Source organism: Copadichromis virginalis, linkage group LG7 (assembly GCF_057382275.1).
Source record: "Copadichromis virginalis isolate Kocher_CV1m ecotype Utaka linkage group LG7, C_Virginalis_male_GT1.1, whole genome shotgun sequence".
NCBI lineage: Eukaryota > Metazoa > Chordata > Actinopteri > Cichliformes > Cichlidae > Copadichromis > Copadichromis virginalis.
Window position 1 is genome coordinate 39,509,427 of NC_140624.1, and position 16,502 is coordinate 39,525,928.

The 16,502-nt window shown below is 39.7% G+C and overlaps 2 protein-coding genes across 4 annotated transcripts in view; one reads left to right on the forward strand and one right to left on the reverse strand.

Annotated features, from left to right (window-relative positions):
* galt (galactose-1-phosphate uridylyltransferase) overlaps positions 1-16,502 on the reverse strand; it is a 96,681-nt gene that overhangs the window by 58,973 nt on the left and 21,206 nt on the right. For all 3 annotated transcript variants that reach the window (XM_085463330.1, XM_085463332.1, XM_085463331.1), the window contains exons 8-9: positions 11,869-12,001; positions 9,135-9,218 (exon numbers count right to left, since the gene is read on the reverse strand). In XM_085463330.1, coding sequence (XP_085319456.1) covers positions 9,135-9,218; positions 11,869-12,001 — 217 coding nt within the window. The remainder of the gene's footprint in view (positions 1-9,134; positions 9,219-11,868; positions 12,002-16,502) is intronic.
* LOC146705600 (uncharacterized) lies at positions 947-7,057 on the forward strand. The gene is made up of 3 exons (XM_085465085.1): positions 947-1,422; positions 2,404-6,744; positions 6,932-7,057. Exons 1-2 carry the CDS (start codon positions 947-949, stop codon positions 6,320-6,322), a joined length of 4,395 nt encoding a protein of 1,464 aa, XP_085321211.1. The 3' UTR covers positions 6,323-6,744; positions 6,932-7,057.

Below are 16,502 nucleotides of genomic sequence, written 5' to 3' on the forward strand. Positions count from 1 at the left end.
CGGAGCTGAGCCGAGTGGGAGCGGAGCTGAGCCGAGCCGAGCCGACAGCGCGCCGGGTCACGTGATTAAGCTCGCGTCTCTCTCAAGCATCAAAGACGCTCAAACACACACACAGACATCTCATAAAGCAACCAGAGTCCAGCGGTGCAGCTTGGTTAAGCTACAAAGAAGTAACACGTTTATACAAGTTAAATGTGGAGAGTAGATTTCTTTAGCTCATCTTAAAGGGACTCTGTCAAGCAATGAAAGTGGAAGTGTGGTGGTTTGGAGTAAAAGTTTAAGCTCATGTTATTGTTGTTTATGCTAAGTAACTGTAATTAAGGTACGTTTAAGTTGATTATAAGGGTTTGCTTATTTTAAGACTGCATTAGATATTTAAAGGTCACATTATAGTATTTTGTTTGACATTGAAGGTTATTTTCTGTTTTACTACAAGTGAAGAGCAATTTACTATTTTGGTTTAAGAGTTTGTGACATATGTTTAAGTTGACTCTTTAAAGTAAAGCAATTTAAGGTCCTAGGTGCTTCATAAGGTGACTATTCACGTATTTAAGTTGACCTAGGTGACTTGAGTGTAGTACAATACCTTTGACTGTCTGTGACATGGAGCAAGAAGGCTGTGACACTGAAGCTGTGGAGCAGCAAGAAGCTTTTGAAGAGCAAGAAAGTTTGCCAGAACCATGCACAAGTAAAGCTACTAAAGAAGGAAGTTTGAGGAAAAGTCAAAGAGTTAAGAAGTTCACTGAAAGGGGCCAAGCACTACATGATGAAAAGGTGAACAAGCTTCAAGCTCGCTTCAAAGTCAGTTATGAAATGTGGAAAGTTGTTGCAAAACAAGGCAAAAAGGCACTTGAAGAACCTGTTAGTGCAAAACTTAAAGAGCTTATCGGCCGAGTTGAACATACCTCGGCAGAAGTGAAACAAGTTTATGATGAACTGCGCAATCATGAAACTCCTGATGCAGACACTCGCCGCAGAGTGTCTGCAAAAGCGAAGAGAGCTTGAAAGGCTAGAAACAGTAAAGAGAATGAATGCTGCTAAAGCACGTTTGAAAGTGTACAATGACGAAGGAAGCTCAGATGAAGAAATATCAGACCTTCTGCACGAAAGGAGCAAACGGAGAAATGTCACAGCTAAACCGATGAATCAGTTTGCACATTCGCAACTTAATGCAAATGCAGAGCCGTTTGATATGCCACAAGCCAACTTAAGGTCACAACCAAGAGAAAGCAAACAGGAAGATAGTACCACAACATTGGCCCAAGCTCTAGCTGAGTCCATTCACATAAGTCGCCTACCAGTACCAGAACCTACAGTCTTCAACGGAGATCCTCTCAAGTACAAGGATTGGAAAATGTCGTTTCAAATGCTGATAGACAGAAAGAACATCCCAGTGAATGAAAAGATTTACTATCTTCACAAGTATGTTGGAGGACCGGCGAGAAAGGCTGTTGAGAGTTATTTTCTGTTGGGAACAGAGCGTGCTTATTACTCAGCATGGAACATTTTGGAGGAAAGATATGGAAGTTCATTTGTAATCACCAAAGCTTTCAGAGATAAGTTGACATCATGGCCAAGGATTGGGAACAAGGATAGCGTTGAACTTCGAGAATTTTCAGATTTTCTCAGAGGATGTGAAGCGGCCATGCTTCAGGTTAAAGGTCTTGAAGTTTTGAATGACTGCAATGAGAATCAGAGAATGCTAAGCAAGCTACCTGATTGGTTGTCAGCAAGATGGAATCGAAAGGTCATTGAAATTGAAGAACAAGATGGTTCTTTTCCAACATTTAGCCACTTTGTTGACTTCATTGCGAGAGAAGCCAAGATTGCGTGCAATCCAGTAACATCGCTTCATGCACTCAAAGCAGGTGACTCAGAGAAAATGAAATCTTTCAAGACAAGAAGTGTTGGAGCAAAGGTGCTAGTGAGTGCTGCAGAAGAGACGTCCAACACAAAAAAATGTGTGTTTTGTGAAAACTCAAATCATAGCATTCACACATGTAGGAAGTTTATGGACAAGGTCTTGAGTGAAAGAGTCAAATTTGTGCAAACTAAGGGACTGTGCTTTGGATGTCTAGGCTTTGGACACCAATCAAAGAAATGTGAAAGGAGAAAGATATGTGACACATGTAAAGGGAAACACCCGACATGTTTGCATGAGGAACGAGACAAAACCTCAAAGAAAAGGAAAGAAAAGGAAAGTGACAAGGAACCACAAATGAAAGAGATGGAAGGCAATAAAGAGAGTAGAGAAACCAAACCCAAGGAAGCACCAAGTGAAGCAATATCAAACCGTGTGATTCAAAGTGACAGAAGTAATCTCACATCTACAATCATTCCAGTTTGGTTATCCACAACAAGCAATCCTGAACATGAGATTCTTCTCTATGCTCTTCTTGATAGCCAAAGTGACACGACATTCGTCTTGAAGGAAAAGGCAGATGCTCTGGATGCAGAGAAGGAATGTGTGCAGTTAAAGCTCTCGACAATGTCTTCTAAAGACACTTTAGTACCAAGTCAAAGGCTGTCTGGGTTACAGGTCAGAGGTTTCTCTTCTTCAAGGAGAATTCCTCTTCCTGTGACATACACAAGAGAGTTTATTCCTGCGAATTTGAGTCATATTCCCACACAAAGGACAGCAAGAGCGTGGCCACACTTAGAGCACCTGGCTGAAGAAATCGCTCCACTGATTGAATGTGACGTAGGCCTGCTCATTGGTTACAATTGTTCACAAGTGTTGGTACCCAGAGAAGTTGTGGCGGGAAAAGATAATGAACCTTTTGCCCAAAGAACAGACCTTGGCTGGACAATAGTTGGAGGAGCTAATCCATGTGTTGACTATGGGGATGCCATAGGATGTAGCCACAAGATCATTGTCAAGGAAGTGACACCCAATCAGTCAGCTGAGCAGTTGGTCAAAGAAGTGCAATACGTCTGTCGCACACAAGTCAAAGAGGTGGTCACATCTGCAGATGTAATTAAAGTGCTCGAGTCCGACTTCAATGAAAGAAAGGTGGAAGATTCACACTTCTCACAAGAAGATTTAAGGTTCATCTCCATAATGGAAGAAGGAGTGAAGATGAAAGCAGATGGACACTGTGAGTTACCTTTGCCATTTAAGGAAGACAGACCAAGTCTGGCAAACAACCGGAGCTGTGCAGAACACAGACTCAAAAATTTGAAGAGAAGATTTGAGAAGCACAAGCAATACCACAAAGACTACACAGAGTTCATGAGAGAGACTATAGAGCGTGGTGATGCAGAAAGAGTTCCCTCTGTAGACCTGGACAAAGGCCCTGCCTGGTACATTCCACACCATGGAGTGTATCATCCTCAAAAGCCTGGCAAAATAAGAGTGGTGTTTGATTGTTCAGCAAAGTACGGAGGGGTGTCCTTGAACGACTACCTGCTTACAGGGCCAGAGTTAACCAACTCTCTAGTGGGGGTCCTGTGCCGATTTCGGAAAGGTCCAGTTGCAGTGATGTGCGACATTGAGCGCATGTTTCATCAATTCAGAGTCAGAGAAGAAGATCAAAATTACTTTCGCTTCTTGTGGTGGGACAATGGAGACTTCAACTCTACTCCATCTGTCTATCGCATGCGCGTACACTTGTTTGGAGCTGCTTCTTCCCCTGCCTGTGCGAACTTTGGTCTCAAGTATATTGCTGCACAAGGTCAAGGCAAGTTCAGTGAAGCTACCATAAGATTCATTGAGCGAAATTTTTATGTGGACGATGGTCTTATCAGTTTCCACTCAGAAGAAGAGGCAATTTGTTTGGTGAAGGAAGCAAAGGAACTTTGCAGCACAGGAGGCTTGCGACTTCACAAGTTTGTTTCAAACAGTAAGCAAGTGCTTAATTCGCTACCGGAAGAAGATTGTGCAGAAACAGTAAGAAAGGACTTGTCACTGGGCGAGCAACAAATTGAAAGAGCCCTAGGTGTCAAATGGTGCATCGACTCGGATTATTTCCAGTTTCGAGTAGTTGTGAACGAGCAGCCACTTTCCAGAAGAGGAGTGTTGTCCACAGTAGCCTCTATTTACGATCCACTTGGCTTTGTGGCACCTTTTGTTCTACTTGGGAAGCAGATACTACAGCAAATGTGTCGAGAGAAAGCAGATTGGGACGAACCACTCACAAGCGATCTGAAGTCACGGTGGGAGTCCTGGTTGTTGGATCTAAAAAATCTAGCAGATGTCAAAATTGACAGATGTTACGTGCCAAAAGATTTTCAAACAGTTCAGAAGTACGAGCTTCACCATTTCTCAGACGCAAGTGTTTCAGGGTATGGTGTTTGTACGTACCTGAGAGCTGTCAGTGAAGCAGGACAAGTCCACTGCGCTCTTGTCTTTGCCAAGTCCAGAGTAGCACCCACGAAGGTTACTACGGTGCCACGATTGGAGCTGTCTGCAGCAGTTGTAGCAGTGCGGATTAGTGACATGCTCAAAGCAGAGTTGGAGCTAGAAGATGCTCAAGAATTCTTCTGGACAGATTCTCAAGTTGTCTTGGGATATATCAACAACGATGCGAGACGTTTCCATGTTTTCGTTGCAAATCGCATTCAGCGTATTAAGGAAAGCACTCAACCGATGCAATGGAAGTTTGTGGTATCAGATCTCAATCCAGCAGATCATGCCTCGCGCGGACTGAAGGCCAAAGACCTCATTACCTCCAACTGGTTTAGTGGTCCAAGTTTTCTTTGGCAAGAGAAACTTCCCCACGAAGAAGTCACGGTGGGGAAACTTGATGCAGAGGATCCAGAAGTACGCAAAGTTGTTGTACTCCATACAACTACAGAAACAAATTCTTTGGCAGAACGTTTTCTGAAATTCTCCAGTTGGTCAAGGTTGGTCAAAGCTATGGCAAGACTTCTCAGATTTGTGAAAGAGTTTAAGGGCTTGGAAAGGAGAAGCAATAAAGCCACTAACCTTGAAGAAAGGAAAGAAGCCGAGCTTAAAGTCATATCCATTGTACAAAGATCAATCTTCTGCAAGGAAATCAAGGCACTTCAAACGCGAAAGGATCTACCCAAGGACAGAACAAATAGACTCTATCGACTCGATCCCTTCCTGGATGAGAAGGGTGTTCTTAGAGTGGGAGGTAGATTAGAGCGTTCTACATTGCAGCCACACGTCAAGCACCCGGTCATCTTACCAAAGACTTGCCATATCGCAAAGTTACTGATTGATCACCATCATCAGCGGGTGAAACATCAAGGACGGGGCATGACGATAAATGAGCTGAGATCGAACGGAATATGGATACTAGGATGCAGTCAAGCAGTATCATCCTTTATCTACAACTGTATTAAGTGCAGGAAATTCAGACGTCGAGGAGAAGAGCAAAAGATGGCAAACCTACCAAGTGAGAGAATGGAGACCACCCCTCCCTTCACGTATTGTGGGATGGATTGTTTCGGCCCATTCTACATTAAAGAAGGAAGAAAAGAACTGAAGCGTTACGGGCTTCTGTTTACCTGTCTATGCTCTCGTGCGGTGCACATAGAGCTACTTGATGATATGTCAACCGACGCTTTTCTAAACTCACTGCGTTCTTTCATCGCTTTGCGTGGGAATGTACGTCAGTTGCAATCAGATCAAGGCACCAATTTTGTTGGAGCCAGACGTGAGTTTCTGGAAGCAGTAAAGGAAATGGATCAGGAAAGTTTGAAACAGCTAGGCTGTGAGTTTGTGATGAATCCTCCCTCTGCCAGTCATATGGGTGGAGCCTGGGAAAGGCAAATTCGTACGATCCGAAGTGTATTGACAACCATTCTGGATCAGTCATCCAGATCATTGGACAGTTCATCTCTAAGAACCTATCTTTATGAAGTGATGGCGATAGTTAACAGCAGACCTATCACCCCACATTTACTCAACGATCCTACTGGACCTCAGCCACTTACACCTAATCTTCTGTTGACCATGAAGTCGTCAGTAATACTGCCACCACCAGGAGACTTTGTAAAGGAAGATTTGTATCTTCGCAAAAGATGGCGTAGAGTCCAGTACTTGGCCAATGAATTTTGGCACAGATGGAAGAAAGAGTACTTATTGAGCCTACAACAAAGACAAAAGTGGCACAAAACAAACAGAAATGCAAAGATCAATGACATAGTGATCGTACAAGATGACCAAGCATCAAGAAACGACTGGAAGTTGGCCAAAGTTGTTGCCATACACCCGAGTGAAGATGGATGTATACGCAAAGTACAACTGTTAATGAGTGACTCATTGTTAGATGACCATGGAAAGAGACTGAGTAAACCAGTTCTACTTGACAGACCTATACACAAGACTGTGACACTATTAGAAGCAGATTAGTTTACATTTCATAAGTTCATAGGTGGAAATCACAAGTGATTTGGTGGGAGTGTAGCTGCCGTCATAGGCAACTCTCGCATTTAAGTTCATTTTATTAGATATGTAAGGTTGAAACAATTAGTAGTTGAAATATTAAGAAATAAATCAATAGTAATTCATGTTTTGTTCATTGGATTTATATGTTTAAATGTGTTATTTTTACTAATTGTGCAATTAGATAGGAACCTTTTCTATAGTGCCGTCTGTTGTTGCTAAGAGGGTATTTTTGGCTGGCACACTCAGCAAGCTAATTGAGACGAGCCACGAGGTTTGCACGTCCACAGTAAGATAGTAAATAGTAAGATAAATAAAAGAGTGCCTTTTTTGGACCTCCCCACGATGTAAGGATTAAAGTTTTATTCCCTTTGAGTGAGGCCAATGAGGTAAATGTTTTCTTTTGTTTATTTTCGTTGTATGTAAATATGCTAGTGTTGCGTGATATTCTAGTGCAATTACCGCAGTGTGAGGTGTAATGTGTATTTTATTGATTGTTTTGTTGGAATGTTTCGCCATATATAATGCTTAGGGGCTTTATTAAGAATATTCATTTAAGTTTGTATTTCTTTTTAGTTCTGACGGCATTGTATCGGCTGTGGTTGGACATCATTACAAGTTAAGGCATGTCGAAGAATCCTCCTGTCCGAAATAAATGTCAGTTAAAACACAAGGAACAAGTTGAGCTTTATTACGACTCGAGGGGAGTAACATATGTGGTACTGAATCCGATACATATCTGATGTTTTAGAAAGTGTCTGCTGTTTGAACGGTCATGTCGCATTAAATCCGTCTTTTACGTCACTGACACAAAACAGACACCAATTATCAGCGCCGGAGAAGCGCCCGAGAAGACATCGTTAACGCTTCCTGGCCATGCGGTGTAGAGGAACATTTTATTTGTACTGTATAATCTGCAGATTCTGACAGAAATCTGCATCCTTTGAAGCATGGCTCCTCTCTAAAACAGCAATAAGGATCATTATTACTCCATATGTAAATAACAAAATAACTTTATAACTTAAGGCAAAATTGGGAAACGTAAAGTCTGAAACAGTCAAATAATACTGTTTGGTCTGGGTCTAAACAGAGCGCGTTGTGTGTGATGTCTTCTTTTGCGCATGCGGGCCGCTTTGAGGGTTCACACTAGAGCGCGTTTGCTGTCACAATTTATTTGTAGTGTGAATGAGCAGACAAAAAAAATGGATTTGATCAAAAAATCGGAATTAAGCATTAAGACCTGCAGTGTGAACGTAGCCTAAGATCTCCTGTTTTACATAAGAGACAAAAAGGTTGTATCTTTTGTAGAAGTTTTAAAAATGTAAATATTTCAATGTGTCTGAGTGCACACTAAAGTGGTAACACAGTAAGTGGCTGATGTCAAAGCTGAGACTTTATCAACCAATTTATTACGGCAGAGATGATGCAATTGCAGCAAGAGCTATCTAAACATCAGAAAACGTGTGTTGCACCTTAACGAACATATATCTTTCCAGTGACATTGGACGAGCTGATCAATATTCATATGTTCATTTTGTGTTGTGTATGATGAAGTGCCTTTGCAAAATTATGTTGGGGAGAAAAGACCGATCAAGGAGATAGGTGGAAGACTGGGGATGAGAAGTCCTCTGCATGTTAATTATGCCGATCTGCCATTATTAAAAAGCATGTCACAGGGTGAACGTTGACTTAATGGAGAAAGGGTGGCACAAATAATTAAATATAACAAGAGGTGGAGAAAAGCAATTGAAAGCTCAAAGAAAACCCAGAGGATGTAAGGAAAAAGGCAAGAAGTGGCATCTTTAATCTTGTGTTGCAGAAAATATAATGCATATGAGGTCAAAGTGGGGTGGATTTTCAGTATTAAAAATCTGCGGGGCTGTCAAAAACATAAGGTGTGACAGAATTTTAATCACCCTCCTTCCATATGACTTCTCATTGGTGCCAATTTGGTGTGGTATGAGAAATCATTTAAATACTGACTATGAAAACACTTGAAAACACACATTTTTATAGATTATTCTATAATAACTGCACTAGCTGATCACTCAGATTCAGTCAAATCATGCAAAATTGATTAGATGGAACTTTACAGTATAAACTGATAATGACCCAAAGCACAGTGCAAAAGCGAACAAAGAGGTTCTCAAGGAAAAGGAATTGGACATCCTTCAATGGCCAAGTCACTCACCTGATCTCAACCAATAGAGCATGCACTTCAGTTGCTAAAGACAAAACCAAAGAACTAGAGATGGACAAAGCAAAAGCCAACTGATTGCAGTAAAGGCCTAGCAAAGCATCTCAAAGGAGAAAATGCATAATTTGGGGTTCTAGATGTCAGGCAGTAACTGAATGCAAAGTAGTGAAAACCTCCTAATATTTAAAATTGTTAGTTTGTTCAGTTAATTTTGAAAATGAGGCATTGTATAAAAATGGCTATAATTGCTGAACAGTTAAGGCAATACGTTTAGTAAACCTCTTGATTTAAAACTGAGAGTCTGCACTTCAATCACACCTTGATTGACTGATTTAAAATCCACTGTGACAGTTCACAGAAGAAAAGATATACAATCTGTGTCATTTTATATTATTATATGGATATATTACAATATTTTGTAGTAGTCTACATGTGATACATCCATCTATTTATTTAAACTAAAAGTATCTTGAAAGTTTTCTGCCACCTGTCTCTCATATTTCTTTCACTCTCTTAAAATATCATAAAAATATGACTGTTTCTTTTTAATTCCCCCCCCGACCATGCCACTTTTTGTCTTACCATGCCAGCCCATGGAGTATGGAAAAGAGACTTCGAACAGATTGTCATATTTGGTCAGTAGTCGCTTCATAATGGCAGCCAGACCTGACAAACAGTAACACAGACATAGATATAATGACTAAAGGCAAATAGTGTGGGAAATAGGGAGCATGAACACATTTACATATACTTATATACCTGTGCGCATAGTTAAAAATTAACTACATGAGGAAGGGAAGCTGAAGCAAGGGTGTAAGAGTGAAAAAAAAAACTTTAAATGTGAAATGAGAAACAAATGCAAGCAAAAAAGCTTTGAACTGAAAAATTTAAAAATAAAAAATCAGTATTTTGGAGGGAAACTGGAATATAAAAGAAAAAAGTCCAGAATTATTAGTATACAAACAATTACACACACACACACACACACACACACACACACACACACACACACACACACACACACACACGACAGATAAATAAAAAAATATTCAAAGTAATCTGTCACAATTAATCAGTAGTTTCACTTCTAATATCTAAAATATGATCTCTTCTTTAATTTTATCTTTATCTATCTTTATCTTTGAGAGCTAAAATATTTGTAACACACAGTTCAAAAACATTCTGTCATTGGCTTACAGTGGGGCAAAAAAGTATTTAGTCAGCCACCGATTGTGCAAGTTCCCCCACCTAAAATGATGACAGAGGTCAGTAATTTGCACCAGAGGTACACTTCAACTGTGAGAGACAGAATGTGAAAAAAAAAAAATCCATGAATCCACATGGTAGGATTTGTAAAGAATTTATTCGTAAATCAGGGTGGAAAATAAGTATTTGGTCAATAACAAAAATACAACTCAATACTTTGTAACATAACCTTTGTTGGCAATAACAGAGGTCAAACGTTTACTATAGGTCTTTACCAGGTTTGCACACACAGTAGCTGGTATTTTGGCCCATTCCTCCATGCAGATCTTCTCGAGAGCAGTGATGTTTTGGGGCTGTCGCCGAGCAACACGGACTTTCAACTCCCGCCACAGATTTTCTATGGGGTTGAGGTCTGGAGACTGGCTAGGCCACTCCAGGACTTTCAAATGCTTCTTACGGAGCCACTCCTTTGTTGCCCGGGCGGTGTGTTTTGGATCATTGTCATGTTGGGAGACCCAGCCTCGTTTCATCTTCAAAGTTCTCACTGATGGAAGGAGGTTTTGGCTCAAAATCTCACGATACATGGCCCCATTCATTCTGTCCTTAACACGGATCAGTCGTCCTGTCCCCTTGGCAGAAAAACAGCCCCATAGCATGATGTTTCCACCCCCATGCTTCACAGTAGGTATGGTGTTCTTGGGATGCAACTCAGTATTCTTCTTCCTCCAAACACGACGAGTTGAGTTTATACCAAAAAGTCCTACTTTGGTTTCATCTGACCACATGACATTCTCCCAATCCTCTGCTGTATCATCCATGTGCTCTCTGGCAAACTTCAGACGGGCCTGGACATGCACTGGCTTCAGCAGCGGAACACGTCTGGCACTGCGGGATTTGATTCCCTGCCGTTGTAGTGTGTTACTGATGGTGACCTTTGTTACTTTGGTCCCAGCTCTCTGCAGGTCATTCACCAGGTCCCCCCGTGTGGTTCTGGGATCTTTGCTCACCGTTCTCATGATCATTTTGACCCCACGGGATGAGATCTTGCATGGAGCCCCAGATCGAGGGAGATTATCAGTGGTCTTGTATGTCTTCCATTTTCTGATGATTGCTCCCACAGTTGATTTTTTCACACCAAGCTGCTTGCCTATTGTAGATTCACTCTTCCCAGTCTGGTGCAGGTCTACAATACTTTTCCTGGTGTACTTCGAAACCTCTTTGGTCTTGGCCATGGCAGAGTTTGGAGTCTGACTGTTTGAGGCTGTGGACAGGTGTCTTTTATACAGATGATGAGTTCAAACAGGTGCCATTCATACAGGTAACGAGTGAGGGACAGAAAAGCTTCTTACAGAAGACGTTACAGGTCTGTGAGAGCAGAGATTTTCCTTGTTTGAGGTGACCAAATACTTATTTTCCACCCTAATTTATGAATAAATTCTTTACAAATCCTACCATGTGAATTCATGGATTTTTTTTTCACATTCTGTCTCTCACAGTTGAAGTGTACCTCTGGTGCAAATTACTGACCTCTGTCATCATTTTAAGTGGGGGAACTTGCACAATCGGTGGCTGACTAAATACTTTTTTGCCCCACTGTATATGTTGGAGAAAAGGTGATGTATTTGCAATTTTAATCAAGTATATAATGTCTATAATGTCTTTAACCTTAAATGCATGTAAACCACTAAACCATACTTTAACAGTGATTAATTATTTGGAATAGTGTTAACACGAAAACCGAAAGATAAAGTTAATCATTATTTTACAAAAAGAAATTGCAAAAACAAAACAATAACAAAAAATTAAGTAATCAGTTACAACAATTTCACATAGTGGAGGATTTGACAAATGTATTAAAAGGTAATACTCTTCTGTAGTTACATAGTACTTAAACAGCTTAGAAAACACTTTTTGAACTTAAAGTGTGTAAAAGGGTCTAAAATTATATACTTTTTCTACTTTGAAGATGATACATATCAGAAATCAAAGCTGCAGGTTCTTCACTCAATCACAGTTTCACCTCAGAGAACTCTAAATTGCCGTATCACTCTCTCAGTCACTAACTCTGTAAGTATCCTTACACACAGACAGTCTTAAAACACACACTTACCCTCTCTTTCCTCTGTTGTCAAGTCACTGATTCGGAGGACATGTCGTCTTGGTAACAACAATGTCTGATAGGGCCAAGTTGCCCAATATGGAACCACTGCCAGCCAATCAGAACTCTCCACCACAACACGTTCCTAAGAGGATACACATTAACATGTTTTAAAGTGTGCAAAGAAGCAGAATTATGTATTACATATCAATAATATAAAGCCTAAATTGCTGATACAAAGCTAAAGTGGCTTCCCAGATACTTCATGAGGTCATCACATTACCATTTTTACAAACCAAAATTACTTCTGCTGTGCAAAAGTCTTTAGCCTCCAAGGTTTTATTTAAATCTCAGTTCTAATAAGCCAGACTTTTTTTTATATTTTTAAAGTTGCCTTAGCAATAGTTTCTTCAGCCTTTCTGAATAACTTCCAAAGCTTTTCTTTGTACATTGGCTGATTTACATTCATTTTCACTCCAGTCCTTGTACCCGACCATTTTCATAGGAATGTGTGTTTATTTATTGAGACACCTAACACTAACCTATGAATCATTCAAGCATAAAAAAGACACCTGACTCGAGGGATGACTCAACAGTGTCCCGTGTACACCTAACAGAGAACAAAGCAAAGAAGCAACATTTAATTGTATCTTTAGGTATTTTTGGTCACGTGCTTTCCTTGAATTTATGAAAAAGCCAAAGATAACACTTTGACAGGCATAACATAGTATTTTCATATCAACAAGGTGATTCCCAAAGAGCTGTTATCAAAAAGCTTGGGATATCTCACCAGGATGTTAAGTGTGTCCTTAAGAATTTTGAGGAAATCAAACAAATAGACGACAAAAAAAGGAACAGGGCTACAAAATTGACCTACAACAGATAAACAGTATCTGAAAGTCATTTCCTTAAGAAATAGGAAAACGTGCAGCAAAGACCTGACACAGGACCTGAGAGGTGCATCTGACCCATCTACTGATACCTCATCGAAATGGTCTCATTGGAAGATTGGTTGTCAAGAAGCTATTTGTAAGCAAGAAAAACAAGGAGACAAAAATTGAGGTTTGCCAAATTACACAAGAACTGACAAGAAAGATCAGTGGCAACAGGTCTTATGGAGTGATAAATCCAAATTTGAAATTTGAGAAAGGTAAACAGTAAAAGTCTGCAGCTGACTGTAAAATACAATAGAGGCTCTGTCATGGTTTGGGGCTGCATTTCAGGCAATAGTCCTTCAAGAAGCTATGAAGACAGTTCATGCTATGTTGGATAATAAAAGGAGATCATACCAAATGTTGATTTTTCAAGCCCATTAAATTGTACAAACTTAGTTTTTGCCTTGTATTGTGCATCTCCATTTGTTTCATGTTTTGCGCCGCACCCATTTCCCATTTTCCTAACAAAAAAAACCTTTCCACATTATTGTATACTGTAATTATACCTTTTATGGTATGTGTCATACAGATACTGTATACCTGTATAGGGTTTTGCTGTCTTATATTATGCAAACAGAAAAAAAAAGAGAAAAGAAAATTTCCATGATACATAAAGATATACCCGATGCTACACAGGAACATTCACACTTATGTTTGCTAAACTAAAATTACCCTACACATGTTGAAAGTAGTAATTTGATCCCTTTAGCTTATTACACTAGAAAAAGGAGCCATAAAGTTTAAAAAAAAGAAAAGAGCATGTTGTAACAAAGTGGGTTCAAAATGGTAATATAATGAGTCAGTCAGGTTTGGCTGTTCGCAGCAAGTAGCCTAATTATCATAAATTGTTTATATGCAAAATGTGTCTGAAGCCAAGAATTAACAAGCTGATGAATGGGCACAAACAAGCCCTGACCTTGCTATTACAATCCATCAAAAATAGATAAGTGTGTGCACATGCTTGTGTGTGTGTTAAATCACTAGCATGAATCTGATGCAACTTGGCTAGTAATCCCAACAGAATACATGCAATCGTTTTTTCCTCTTTGCATTTTACTTCCAGATTCTGTTTGTTTGCATGTATTTCCTAACAGAACTCACTGCTTATTGTTATCAAAGCACAGACCTGATAAATTAACACCTCAAAGGGTTCTTTAACCAAAGATATGAAGCTAAGATGCCTGTCTGTTGCTTAGTACTGCCAGGTGAAGAGTGAATTTATAAAAGCTGGAAATCTGAAATCTGATCTGTGAGTGTATTGAGACTGAAAAGAACTGTGGCAGAAAGCCAAAATCATCAGCTATACAACTGCACTTCTTGGTTTCCATCATCCATAGCACCTAATTGACACACTGCACACAGGCTTGTATGATGTGTGATTTCGCTTGCCTAAAAAGAACAAGTTGAATTCAAGTCAACGAGCAGAAACAATCCAAGGATCACTGATAGAAGAAAGGATTTACCAGAGCCTAACTGCAAAAGTAAAGTTTGTGTTAAATTGATAATGCTGAATGGAGCACTCAGTGAATCACATCTCTCAAAATGGTACTAAAATGATTTTATAGTGTGCTGTGTATAATCATAAGGTTTGTAAGAGACAAGAATAAAATAATACACAGATCAACAACTCAACACAATGCATTGTCAAAGGAAATAAATACACATACCTTCTCTATACTGGCTTCTTGTAATTTTGAGATTGTTTTTAAATTTTACTTATCACTTTTAAAGCATGTTTTGATCTGGCTCCAGGCTACATAGCAGATGTGTTACCCCGATATCAGCCATCTTACAGCCTTAGATCCTCAAGTGCTGCCCTCCTGGTGTTTCCAAAGTCAAGGCTTAGAATATCCTTTTGAATAACCCACCTGAGTATATAAGTCTTGGAAAATCTGTGACTTGTCTCAAATTAATTCCAAAAAACACATTTTCATAAACTTTCTTTTATGTGATGTTTGCGCTCTCTTTCTTGTTCTTTATTTTGTTGTTATTTGTGTATCTTTTTTGACTGTCTTGTGTATTTTGTATGCAGTGTTTTTCTGTCTCTTAACCTAAGTTTAATTTTACAGTTTTATTTCTGGCCATAACCTCTGGCTTTCTTTTCAAATTTCTACTTGTACTTGCCTCTGAAAGCACTGTGCAAATTCTGTTTTTGAAAGGTGCTTTAATTATTCAGTGTACACCTAGTTTGCCTGATTTTTGATTTCCTTCACTCTTTTTATTTGCAACCATTTGCACATCAGAAATCATAACTTATCAGAGTCTAGCAACATACCTACAATCCAACCTGAGCAAAGGGAGTTAGACTAACAGAAAACAATTAACAATAGTTCAAAGGTTTAAATACTGAACATGTTTCTACCAGCATGTTGTTCACCCTTGTTGCACCTTCTGTGCGGTGATTGCCGAATTTTGGACCCTGGATTTCCTCCAGGTATTCAAGACATCCCCCACACCAGCAGAAAATAATGTATTGTGACTCATTCTGTCATTTCCCATCACTGTGTTTCTAACCCCAGAACTAGAGTTGTTGTGCAATACTACTATAAACCTAATTATCAGTAATCACACTTCTAGCCAGATAAGAGTCGGAGCTATAATTCTTCCACAGGTTTGAACAAGCTTGCCCAGAAAGGCATTAGTGCATAATTAATGGATCTACAGGGAATAATGTGCTGTTAAATAACTGTGGGGAGAAAACACAAAGTAATCTAACAGAATCACAAAATGTTCAGTTCTCCTAATCAAGTGAATTTGCTGTATAGAATTCTACTTAGTGCCTGGAGTAATACCACAGAGACCATGGCTTCTGTTTCACCACATACGCTTTATTTATTTATCTTTTAAAAGGGATGATGTAGCGCAACACTGTAAAGAAAACTGTATAATATTTTAATGCAAATTATTTAATCAAATCACCATGACTCACATTTTATGCTTTTAACCATAAAATTTTTTTTAACCTAAAAGCACTTACGCTACATATATCTACATAGTTTCTTCTATTTTTGTTCTATTAACACTCAGTTTTTTTATTCTTTATCCTCAAGCCTACTCAAGTTCTTTTGTCTTCAGTACTTTCAACAGAATTACAGAGAAACACAATGAAGATGGAAAACTGAGAGCCAGAATGGTGAGGAAAGATTGAAGAGGAGGTGCTATTAAATGACAGAGAGGAAGCGAAGGGTGGCGTAAAACAGACACTTCACGGACAGCAAATCCCAAGGAGTTTTACTCAATTAGCTTAGAAAGTTTTTGTTTCAAAGTCAAGAGTGTCACCTGGGAGCCGAAGACCAATTCAGAGACCTCTAAACACGGCAGTGTGCCAATTTAAGGTCCTAACCACGAGGTCAGAGAGACAGGAGCAAGGAGCCAGCGAGAGGGAGAGAAGGAGAGAGACGTTAGAAGACGACAAGGCTTTTTTGCACACACACACTTCTACTTTCACACTGATTTTATAAAGGTCAGTCCCCATGAGTACCTGTCTAGGAGATTCAAGTGTCTACTCTGCTCTTCTCAAAGCCTTAATGCTATCCTCTCTATCTCCCTCACACACAGACACACACTCCCAGTAGAACAGGTCAGCTCATTCCCTGAATGAATCAGAGGCTGTCTGATTTTTTCTTTTTTCCTCTCACCTGCATGTCTTTCTCTCTTTGTGACTTTGCATCTCTGTTTGTGCCTTCACTCCTCTCTCTCTATCTCCACTCG